The sequence below is a fragment of the Triticum aestivum genome, chromosome 2D (assembly GCF_018294505.1).
Source record: "Triticum aestivum cultivar Chinese Spring chromosome 2D, IWGSC CS RefSeq v2.1, whole genome shotgun sequence".
NCBI lineage: Eukaryota > Viridiplantae > Streptophyta > Magnoliopsida > Poales > Poaceae > Triticum > Triticum aestivum.
Window position 1 is genome coordinate 85,445,368 of NC_057799.1, and position 12,796 is coordinate 85,458,163.

Consider the following 12,796-nt stretch of genomic DNA (forward strand, 5'->3'; position numbering starts at 1 on the left):
CTCGCCTAAGTTTGAAAAATCCTACCGAGTGGTGAGCAACCCTCCCACTCGGGGGCTTAGCTGCAGTCCAGTACTCGCCTAAGTGTGAAAAATCCTACCGAGTGGTGAGCAACCCTCCCACTCGGGGGCTTAGCTGTAGTCCAGTACTCGCCTAAGTTTGAAAAATCCTACCGAGTGGTGAGCAACCCTCCCACTCGGGGCTTAGCCGCAGTCCAATACTCGCCTAAGTTTGAAACACATCCTTATCCGCAAGGACGATGAGGTGCAGGTCGACTACAACCTTCTCCTCGGAGCTACGCCACAAATACAACGTATGCTCCATCCTCATCCGCAAAGACGACGAGGTGCAGGTCGACTGCAACCTTCTCCTCAGAACTACACCACAAGTACAACGTACGCTCCATCCTCATCCACAAGGACGATGAGGTGCAGGTCGACTGGAATCTCCTCCTTAGAGTTGCATCTCAAGTTCAAAGATTATTTTGAGTGAAGAATAAAACCCACTCGAAGACAAACGCAAGCATATTTCAAGGTAAACAAAGTTCAGATAAATCCTAAGGTTCCGGGCCGCATATCAAAAGTACTCGAGCATCAAGCCCGAAGAAGTTTAAAGATTACACAATCACTCGGCATTCCGAGGCAAATAAAGGTGGAGCATAATGTTTTTTGGTCACTCGTCGGGAGAAGGACTGGCTGGGTCGCAGAAACTGTCAAGGTCTATGATGTCTGTGATGCGAGTGGCAGCGTCAAGGAAAGTGTCCATAAAGGACTGGAAAGTGTGCCTTTTTGTGTTAGCAACCTTGAGCTCCGCCAGCTTGTCTTCTTTGACATCCTTGCAGTGCACTCGGACCAGAGACAAGGCAACATCAGCACCGCAGCGAGTAGACGACTTTTTCCATTCTTGCACTCGGTTAGGTATTTGGTTCAGTCGAGCCATCAGAGACTCGAGGTCTTGAGATAGTTCCTCCTGAGGCCAGAGTTCAGCATCAACCCGAGTCATCGCCGCCTTCAGGCGGGCAAGATAAGCAACCGCGCTGTCCATGCAAGATTCCAATCGCAGCACATTCATTGCGACGTCATCTTTGACTGGGCAATTTATGGGGTCGAGACCTGTCTAGACCCGCCCAGTTTCCGCTTCAAAATCTTGGCAAAGCTCTGCACAGTTCAGTAAATGGTGAGTCGACGATATGATCGGGCTTGACAGTCGACCGCAATAAGTTAGTCAATCATCAGTACCTTCAAGTTTTAGGGCCAGCTTTGCAGCAAGCTGGCCCAGATAAGACTCCAACTCGCCCTTCCTGGCCTTGAGGCTCCCAAGCTCGTTTGTCAGCTTGTCCTTGTCTTTCTTCAGTCGCTCGACCTCCCGATTGGCATCAGAAACAGCAGCCTTCAGTTTGGAGTTCTCTTCTTCTAACTTGCCAACTGAAGCAAGCTTCTTGTCAACAAGCGTCGTCTTCTCTCGCGCTTCCTTCTGTGCAGCAGCAAGATCCTAATCCTTCTTCTCCAAAGCCTGCTTCATTTTCTCTAAAGAAATAACATTCTTCAGACGGGCTTGGAGTTGACGGTTTTCACTACATACATCTGCTCGAGTGGAGTCACTCGGTTCAAAAAATGGAAAGGAAAAGTGCCAGCAGTGAGATAGACAGTTGATGATTGGTTACCTCCCATGGCAGCTACTTCATCACGAGCAGTCTTGAGATTCTTCTTGGCCAATTCCAAATCAAGGTTGAGGCTGATTTGTTGTTTGTTCATTGCAGAAAGCTGAGCCCCAAGATCACAAGATTTCTGTAGTATAAGCCATATCAGTTGACTGAGATAAAAAGACATCACAGTGATAGCTACTCTAAGACTACCACCGAATCAAACATTCAACGGCAGTCTCGGGGAGTGGGTGCACTTAGCGTGCCCCCACTGGTTTGAATAAACACTCGACATGGCCTGCCCAGCGCGAGAGTTAAAAAAAGTTCTCAGGCCATAGTCGACTGCCCGCAGTCAACCACGGTCTCGGGGACTACACCCAGTGGGTGCACTTAGCGTGCCCCCACTGGTTCTGGTTTCATTCGACCTGGTCCGTCCAAACCGAGTGACAAAATTTAGATTCTCAGACCACACTCGACTGCCCGCAGTCAACTATGGTCTCGGGGACTACACCCAGTGGGTGCACTAAGAGTGCCCCCACTAGTTCAAAGATTCAATTCAAGACGACTCAAATTGCCTCATACAACTTCATAACAGTCACACCCAGTGGGTGATCGGATGAGAAGTATGATCAATCAGGAATCAACTAACCTGGACATTGGTCTGCAGAGCTGCTCCGGCGTTGAAGGCCACCTGACTGGCCTCATGCACCACTTTTATTTGCCCCATCACAAGGTTCAACTGAAGAAGAGCTTCTTTGGCGGCAGCCGGTGGGTCGTCCGGAGTCTGATACGCAGTGAAAAGCGATGATGGCAGAGCAGTCGGTAATTGCGCAGCAGAAGTCTGAGCAGCTGATCCTGATGGGCAATCAGTCGAAAGCGGGATAGCGAAAGTGACATTGGTACGTGCCGGATCTGTCGATCGCTCGACTGCCGTCTCAGGCATCTCAGTCGACTGAGGAACCTGGACCTCAGGCGTCTTCCCGCTCAGTTCCGCGTCCCTCCTCCTCCTTCCCCTCAGCGGTACTTCTTCTTCATCGTCCGGGAGCACAACAACGTCTCGTGGTGCTGCAACAGACAGAGAAAGTCAAAGAGATAGCTGACAAACAATCCAGTCGTCCAAATAAATTCGAGTCGGGCAGACTTACTGGCTTTGGAGGTAGCTGCATCAGTGGTTTCCTCGTCGACTGGAGTCTTGTCAATATCCATATCAGTCGTAGCCGAGGCCGGGCTGTAAAGGTTCATCATCCACTCGGTTAGTACAAGAGAATCGGTCAGAACAAGAAAATACGGGGAGAACATTTACCCAGAAGCAACAGGAACGTCCATCTTGATTTTAGGCAGGGTCTTCCGAGCCTTCGAAGGATTGATCTTGGGCTGCTTGGTGACCTTCTCAGCCAATTCTGGAGTCGAAGACCGAGCGCGCTTTTGAGATGGAGCGCTCGAGGCCACAGCCTTGCCGCGCCTGCCCGCGGGATCATGGTGCTGCTTGGATCGATGTTCGGAACGAGGTGGTGAGTCGGCTACCTCCTCGTCATCCGACTCATCGCTCTCACTTCATCACCGTCGGCTGGTGACTCCCACTCGCCGCTCTCCTCCGCGCTGTCCTCGCCTTCATGGTCCTGCTCCAGAGCTTGCTCGCCATTGGGCATTGAATACATCTCTGTATAAATCTAGAAAACAAGGAGCCGAGTGGAAATCAGTCGGATCAACAAACAGTCAGAAAACACATCCAAATTCAATCGAGTGTAGTGGCCAAACCTTGTCTGGCTGGTTGCTTTCGCTGAAAGGTTTGACCCTCCTGGCACCCCTGGGGTTGTCCTTGTTCCCGGTGATGCCCCTCAGCCACTCGGCCACTGTTTTGGCCTCCACCTCCTCCGGATGAACCCGAGCGGTATCACCAGCCCCGGAGTACATCCACATGGAGTGGTCACGAGCTTGGAGTGGTTGAATGCGTCAACTGAGGAACACCTCCAGCAGATCCATGCCGGTGACACCTTGGTTGATCAGTTGAACTACTCTCTCGACCAACATGCCCATCTCCGGCTTCTCCGCGGCGGTCACTTTCAACGAAGATGGAGTTTGAACACGATCAAGAGAGAAAGGGGGAAGTCCAGTCGAATGGCCTGGGGTCGCGATATCCTGGCAATAGAACCAGGTCGACTGCCAGCCCCTGACCGACTCAGGAAGAGTCATCGAAGGGAAGGAACTCCTCTTCCTCTTCTGAATACCCAGACCCCCACACATCTGGATAACATGGGTTTTCTCGTCGTTCGAGTTCGCTTTCTTCACTGTTTGGGAGCGGATGGTGAAAATGTGCTTGAAAAGACCCCAGTGCGGTCGACACCCCAAAAAATTCTCGCACATGGACACGAATGCGGCAAGGTATGTGATGGTGTTGGGAGTGAAATGATGGAGTTGAGCCCCGAAGAAATTCAAGAAACCTCGAAAGAAGGGGTGTGGAGGAAGCGAGAAACCGCGGTCGACATGGGTGGCAAGCAGAACACACTCACCCGGTTGCGGTTGTGGCTCCGTTTCCCCCTCCGGCAGCCGCGCGGACCCATGGACGATCAGCCCTAACTCGGCCATATCATCCAAGTCCTCCTGCTGAAGCGAGGAACGGATCCAATCTCCCTGGATCCAACCCCGCGGCAGCCCCGAGCGCGATGAAGATCCCCGATTCGTCTTCTTGCCTTTCGCCACCCCCGTCGCCTTCTTCGCGTGCTCCAGCGCCGCCGTTTTCTCCTTCCCCATGGCGGCAGAGCGGAGGCGTCGAGAGTGGAGAAGTCGGATGGGGTGAAAGAGCGAGAGGAAGAAGAAGGAGAATGGGCACGCACAGTGCAGACACCTCGGCCTCGCCGCTTTTAAAGGCCCACTTCCGAGTGGCTGACGCGTGGGTCCGGGCAATCCTGTCAAATCCCGCAATAGTCGCACACAGAGTACGTGGCGAAAAAGGTGGCGCAGAAATCGAAACGCCCTGTTTAACCACTCCGCTTACCACGGCACGCTCCGCCTGGCGCGCTTTCACCGAAATTTCGAATCCCGCGAAATCCGGGATCCTCTGCAACCGATCACGCCAAAGATTTCGCGTCAAAGACAACACTCGGCGGGTGATGTTGTAAAAACCAATCGGCAATTCATGAATCGATCAAGGCAACTGAAACGAAGCCGAAGTACCAACACTAGCCTCCGTTCAGAGATGAATTCTTGAGAAAGGCAAGAGTCAAAGCAAGATCAACTTCAACCTTCTTTTCACTCGGACCTCAATCCATTCGGGGGCTAATGATGAGGACATAGACCTAGGGTAGGGTAATAGGCATGACCTATACGTCCTACCTAAGGTCCTTGTCCTAGAAGCAAAGAAGTTCAAAGAGCAAATAAAGAGGGCTCAACAAAGGTGTCGAGTGTTATCCACTCAACCTACCATTCACTCGGAGATCCCTCCTTATTTAGGTCACTCGACCATTCAACCACTCGACATGCAGAAGACCTAAAGCCACTCCGCGCAACAACGGTCGGACGTTTACTCATAGACTTAATGATCATTTATAGCACTTTATTATTGACGTTACCTGTAACGCTCTCACTTTATGTACATTGAATCCTGTGTAACGGAGGGGAGTTGGAGTCCTGGCACACTCTATATAAGCCACCCCCTCCTCTAAGACAAGGGTTCAGACCCCCTGTAACACACACACGCATATAATCCAGTCGACCGCCTCCGGGCTCCGAGACGTAGGGCTGTTACTTCCTCCGAGAAGGGCCTGAACTCGTAAAACCTGTGCGTACAGCTTCTCCATAGCTAGGATCTTGCCTCTACATTCCTACCCTCCATTTTACTGTCAGACTTAGAACCACGACACCAGGGACTCCATGTGTTACACTGAGGCTCAGCTGTCTTCATCGTCACTATCGTGCGCAAGTTCTCGGCCACTGTACGTTTAGCGCTTTGCGACCCTGCCCGCGTCTTGGCGCTTGCCCAGAAGATCTCACTGTCGAGTGACCAGTCGATTAGGCAGCAGATCGAGCCGTGATACATGACAACTCCATGAAATTTCTACGTTTGAGATGTCCCACGTCAAGTGACCAGTCGATTAGGCGGCGAGTCGGCGGATCGAGCTCACTCTCAAGTTACCGGTCAGACTAGGCGATGTTAAATGCCAAACACATGTATGTCACTTTCTATGTTAAAGATGCTCCGTACGTCGATCGTCGTGAATGCAACAATGATGTGGTGGTTCGTTTTTACCCAGAGGGCAATTTTAGAACACAGTGTCCGTTAAAGGTAGTTTGTCTCTCAAATCATGACGAGGTGGAGGGGGCGGGGAGGAGGTGGAGGAGGACGGGGAGGACGCGGGGCAGGAGGAGGACGTGGGACGCTGGAGACGTGGATCTGCAGGCGGAGCAGCAGGTGATCCTCGATTCCCTCCGGTCGGAATTGGAGGCGGAGGCCAACCGCCGTCGTCTGCATGAGGTGGAGGTGGAGCACGCCGCGAACGTCGACGAGATGCTCGTGTATATGATTGAGGAGGAGGAGGAGGAGGAGCCCTCCTACGCGCCCATCTACCCGGCGCCCGACACCGATGTCGTGAACAGCTCAGATGACGAAGCGTAGTTAGGCTAGCGTGATGTGCGTAGTACGTAGGATTTCTTTTGCATGGTTTTAATGGATCTAGGGCATGAAATATGAGGTACTCACACGATACTGATTAATCCCCGCGTCGCCCCCCCCCCGCCCCTCGGGCGACTCGGGTGGCACCCCAACCCTAGCCGCCGCCGGAGCCTAACTCATCTTCCTCCCTACCTCCCGCCGCTGCCGGAGGACACCGCCGGCCTGCGCCCGGAGGCCGACTGTGGTGACGGCGGCCCCTCTTCCCTCCCGCGTCTCAGGGGTGGCAGGGCCCCAACGCGCGTGGAGGTGCGGCCGATCTAGAAGCGGCGGCGATGGCTTCGACGACGGCGGCGGTGGTCGGCTGTGCCTCGGGCCACGTGCGGCTGCCTGCGTCAGCTGGCCTGGATCGGGCGGCGGCGCGATGCGGTCTTCAGCGGCACGTCATCTGGTTTTAGATTGGCGACGGCGTCGAGGGCATGGTGGACTGCTCGGCGGCACCTCTGGCAGATCTGTTCTGGCCGGTAGCCAGTGGTGGTGGTCCTCTTCTTCGTCGGAGGTGGCCGGCCAGAGGCTTGGTGATCGGATCTCGAGATCCATCATCTAGTCCCGGCTGCGAGTTGGGGAGACATTGTTGCCGGTGAAAACCGAGCCGACGGCAGGCGATGGCAGTGTTCTACGCCGTTACCTTGATGAAGGCATCGTCGTGTAACTACTGTCGACTCACTCGTGCTGCTCCGGGGGAAACCCTAGGATCTGGTGTTCCAGATCGGATGTAGCGGCATTGCGGTGCCGTTTCTCTCTTGGGAGCATCGTTTGTGGAGCAGCGCTGGAAGTCAGAGGCAGGAGGTGGAGCGGCTTCGTCTTGCACGGAGCTTCGGTGGAGATGTCACGTCATGCCTGACCGACAGGTACTACGCTATGTCATGCCTAGTCGGCAGGTGCTACGCATGACAGATCTTCCAAAGACTTCAAGTTGTGCCGGCTGGTGGTACTTGGCAGCATGGTGCTGAGGTGCATCGGTGGCGACCGCGACGTGCTCAGCTGTTTGCGCGTAGGGAGGTGGTGCCGTTGGGCGCCGTGGTGGCGTCGACGACAGCTAGACTGAGCAAGGTTGATGCGTTAGTACAGCTCTGAAGATGAAGCGGTGGTAGTTGGCGGCAGCGGCCTCTGAGAGCGCGCCGGACCGGTGTGTGCCCCAAACCCGGCAAGTGGCTAGGTTGGGGTCTCAGGTCTTAGATGTTAGGCTTGGCTGCGAGGTCTGTGGCATTACGCCCGGACTATCAGCATCCCTTTATCAACTGGATAGGAGTAGCGATAGATGTTGCCTAGATGGTGGCTTCAAACTTATTGTTGTATTCCTTTGTAAGGTCTTTTGTGAATAATTAATAAAGTGATTGCATGCATCGCTCAGATGCAAAGGCTGGGGGTCTTCCTCCTTTTCAAAAACAAAATAAAATATGAGGTACTCGGATGAATAGCACAAATATGAAGTGTGACCGCGTCCATGGACGCGACCAACGTTTGAGATGTCTTAACATACTGTATTCTTTAATAATTTTCAAACATGATGTACATGAAGTTTTCATTGCAACATGATTTCCATCGGATATTGTCTCGCGAGGTCTATCCCCCACCAGAAGTGTTGACGGCAACCCCGTCCGGATTAAAGCTAACGTCGGAAAATCATCTGGGATTTTATTATATATATGCATTTTTTTAAGGAGGTTAAAACCCTGGGCCTATGCATCAATCGATGCGTACGACTATTTTCATGAATTATTCAACAAATGTCTGACAAGAATATACATCAAACCACTCGAAGCCATCACTCATACCTACAAACTCGATAATGTGGCCATATCTAAAACCGGTGTCGTCGCCGATCCATCCACATAACGTACCGGAAGCAACACACGGTGCAGGTGTGCAGCATACCTAAAGTGTACACCACATGCACACGTTTTAGAAGCCGTCATCATCGTCGAACCGCTAACTCATCTTCAAGAGAGAGATCTGCATCATACTTGCCAACCCGGCCATCCGTCGACGCCACCACGGCGCCACCGCCCTACACTCATCGTAGCACCTGCCGAACAGGCATGACACGACATAGCACCTGTCGGCCAGGCATGACTTGACATCTTCACCGAAGCTCCGTGCAAGACGAAGCCGCTCCACCTCCTGCCTGTGTCTTCCAGGGTTGCTCCACCAACGATGCTCCCAAAAGAAAAACGACACCACAGTGCCGCCGTCGTTTGATCTGGAAGACCAGATCCTAGGGTTTCTCCCGGAGCAGCACGAGTGGGTGGACAATAGTTACACGAAGATGCCTTCATCAAGGTAACGGCGCAGAACGCCGCCATCGCCCGCCGTCGGCTCGATTTTCACCGGCAACTATGTCTCCCCGACTCGCAGGCGAGACTAGTTGACGGATCTCGAGGTCCGACCATCCAGCCTCAGGCCGACCACCTCTGACGGAGGAGATGGCCACCACCGTCAATCCCAGGGCCACCGCATTGCCGCTTGCCCGCCGCGAGGACGCCGCCGCCGCCGTGCCGCCGAGCCCTGCGCCCGTCCGGCGCCACCACCTGGATAGGTCGCCCCGCATCGGCCATCCCCGAGCAGCGGAGAAAAAGGGGCCCGCCGCCGGCCACGGCGAGGGGCATTGCCCCGGGGGCTCCGGCCAGCGGTGAGGGTCTGAGAGGGCGGGGAGGAGGCAAGGGGAGGGAGGCGCGCGCCGCCGCCCGAATCGCCCACGGAGGGGACGACACGGGGGCTCAGATGCTATCCCTTTTTCAAATTTCGTTCTGCTACAGAGAACAAACTATCACCATTATATATGCATGTTGTAAGCGACATGATGGATATGGTGTGGATACGCATGCCCCCGTGTTTAAAAGATTGATTGCCTGCCAATTACAGTACAAACTATTAGCGCTCAGCAAGAGCAGCTTCGCCTCACACAACCAGCAAAAATAAACACGTTCGGTTACGCAGGCCAGGATGCACGACAACGACCTGCTACATGCACGTAAGAGCCTGGTGTGGATGAGGATTCATGAGCTGAGCAATCCATTGAGAGGTGTGGAGGTTAGACGTACATAACATCCTTCCTATATAAAAGCTCCATGGATGTGGATGCTCTTATAAAACCTGGGTACCACGGTGCTTCCTAGGTCACAAGTCACAACTACGCGAAATTCATTACAGGATGGCAGTGAGTTTGATGCCAACGCTGCCAATCCTCTTTAGCAGCCCCTCCTTCACATCTGCCATCGCAACGGGTGGAAACTACTCTTCTCGTCTCCCTCTCCAAGCATCGCCTCTCCCCTGCATCCCCCATGTCCAAGCATCACCTGCGGCAGCGAAAGCTACACCACCCTCTAGTATTGAACACGAAACAGTAGATGAGAACTATGATGGCGCTGCTCCGAAGATGTTATCAAGCTATGAGCCCTTTCTGTGGGGTGACTACTTCCTCAACTACGAGCCAAAACCACTGCAGGCATAAACTACTCCCACGTATTCATATAATTTGCTTTCTTCCTCATCATTATGGTTTGAGATGAACATCACTAACCAAGATATTTGTTTCATTGCAATATTAGAAGCTATTCTCTCAACTTAGAATTTTTTTGACATTACTGTTTATATGCATATATGGTATATTAATAGACATAAAGTTCTAAAAATGTAATATTCTCTCCTATGGATATTAATTGTCACTACTTATATTTTAAACTTTGTACTAAATCAGCAACAATTAACATAGATCAAAGGGAGTATAAAAACATTAGTCGTCACAAATGGCATGCCTATTACTTTTCAGGTATGTATTGTCCCCTTTGGTTTGCCCCAGCTAATCAATGCATTCGTGCATGTGTGCAGAGGTCAGACAAATGGACGTCGACATGTTGTTTAAGAGTTGCAACTGCACGGTGGAAAGAATAAATTTATTGGACACTGTCCAACGTCTCGGAATAGGTCATCACTTTAAGAAACATGTTGATACCACGTTAAGTCAAATTTTTGAGGATGAATTCAGTAGCCCTAGCCTCCATCAGGTTGCCCTTCGGTTTGGCTTGCTTAGGGAGCATGGTCTTTGGGTGTCTTCACGTATGTATGAAGTATCTATTTATAAATAAATAAATACAAGGCACGAATATTCACAAATCATAGAACTATATTGTTCTCCACTAGGGTAACCCTGAGCTTACATTACTAACTATAAAATGGCATGAGTTGTTTGAACAATGTCTCGCCAATATTTGTCTTGCAGATGTTTTCGATAAATTTAAAAATGAAGATGGGAGCTTTAGGGAAGATATTACTAATGACCCGAAGGGACTTTTATGTCTATACAACGCAGCTCATCTTCTCATTCATGGTGAGCCATCACTGGAAGAAGCTATCTCTTTTGCAAGGCATCATCTTAAATTGATGAGGGACACTCTCAATTCCCCTTTAGCCGAGCAAGTCAAATGTGCCCTTCACATGCCATTGTCAAGGACGTTTAAGAGGATGGAAACACTGCGTTATATCTCTGAGTATAAGCACGAGGAAGGACATAACCCAACTCTATTGGAGCTAGCGAAGCTGGATTTTAACCTTCTACAACATGTCCACTTGAAGGAACTCAAATATCTCACTAAGTATGTCTTCGTCGTACTCAACTACACAATGAAGATGGAATCAATATAAAACGTGCCCTTCACATGTTGTATCCTACACATATATAGTTTGGACATTGTTCGTCACGTGATGTATTACGACAAATCTATTTTACCTGGACTAATCAAAGTATTGTAGGTGGTGGCGCGATCTTTACGGATATGTCGGGCTAAACTATGCTCGGGACCGTCTAGTCGAGGGTTACATTTGGTGTTATGCGGTATACCATGAGAAAGATTTTGCATTGTCCAGAATATTTCTTACCAAGCAATTGATGCTTATTTCCCTGATGGATGACACATATGATTCCCATGCCACCATAGAGGAATGTCGATTGCTAAATGCGGCCATACAAAGGTTTGTTAAATTTGGATTTGATTTACATCCATGTATCAAGAACTAACATACAATCAATTTCTATTTAATTTTTCATCGACTTATTTTCATGCAATGTAATTCAACATGTAGATGGGATGAGAGTGCCACTTCTCTTCTACCCAACTACCTTCAAAGATTCTATATTGAATTGTTGAGGATATTTAAAAAATATAAGCGTGAAGTGGTCATTCGTGACACCTACCATGTTGCCTATGCCCAGAAAGCGGTACACCACCATGTGCCCTATATCATTACTATCATTCTATATATTGCTGGCTTTGTATCTAATTTATTTTCTTCTGTGTAGTTTCAAGATCTATCAGCTTATTATCTCCGAGAAGCTGAATGGTTACACGAGAATCACAAGCCAAGCTTCAAAGATCACATGAGTTTATCTGCCATGTCCATAGGATCACTAGCATTATGTATAGGTTTGATGGTTGGCATGGGTGATCTAGTGACGAGGGAATCATTTGAGTGGGCAGCTGGTTACCCTAATGTCGCCATATCATGCGGGAAGATAGCACGTCTAATGGATGACATTGCTGCATTTAAAGTATACTCTTTCATCTTCTTATTCAGGCCAAACTACAAATATATCTAATTACTGTTATAATATAAACATGCAGGGCGGGAAGGCCAAGGGAGATATGGCAACCTCTATAGAGTGTTACATGGTTGAGCATAGGGTCACAAGTGTGGTTGCCCTTTCCAAGATCCTTTCACTGCTAGAAGATGAATGGAAAACTCTAAATCAAGCTCTCTTTCAACATCACGCACAGCTCCCGGTGGTGCGGAGGATTATTAAGTTTGCTAATAGCATGCCATTATTCTATGCTGAGAAAGATGCATATACCTTCAACATCCATCTTAAGGATACCGTTGAGAGCCTTTTTGTTGAAACCATTCCCATGTAGGCTCTAATAGTATAGGTTTTGAGGCAGTTTATCTTTAGTATAGATGCCACTGTGCACCATGACGTGTTAATTGGAGCTTGTGCATTGTCTTTATCCCTATAAATAAATATGATAAATAAGTTATTGCATTCATATTGTTGGATGGTATCAGATATAATTGTGTGTCTCTATGTTTTATACTTATCTAGTTATCTTATTAATTTATCATTTTACAAAAAGAACTCCATCTACCGCAATGGAGTGCTTTTTCTTTACGGGGCATGAGTCCTTGAAGAGCATAGATTTCAAGTGTGCCAATTTACATTATTATTTCTCAGAAAGGCGAGAATACCCTTTTATCTTGCTCAGCAACGTTGTTTGCATCACATCACATGACGCTGCCTAACCTGAATAATGCAAATAGAGAACCAAGCGACCTAGAAATGGTATGGTGGAGGCAGATCAAGGAGGGATACAAGAAACCTAACACATCGTTGTTAGGTCGGACTGTTCCACCAATGCAACCAAAAGAAAAGTGTCAGACAATTGAAATTCCCCGGCGATACACTAGATGACAACACAGATCCGATACAAGAATCACT

General features: G+C 49.9%; 1 protein-coding gene across 1 annotated transcript; it reads left to right on the forward strand.

Moving 5' to 3' along the window:
- The first annotated feature begins 9,445 nt into the window (after window positions 1–9,445).
- Window positions 9,446–12,218, forward strand: LOC123048863 (tau-cadinol synthase-like). Its single transcript, XM_044471888.1, has 6 exons — window positions 9,446–9,716; window positions 10,529–10,901; window positions 11,059–11,277; window positions 11,389–11,524; window positions 11,606–11,854; window positions 11,928–12,218. Exons 1-6 carry the CDS (start codon window positions 9,461–9,463, stop codon window positions 12,213–12,215), a joined length of 1,521 nt encoding a protein of 506 aa, XP_044327823.1. The 5' UTR covers window positions 9,446–9,460; the 3' UTR covers window positions 12,216–12,218.
- Window positions 12,219–12,796: the final 578 nt, after the last annotated feature.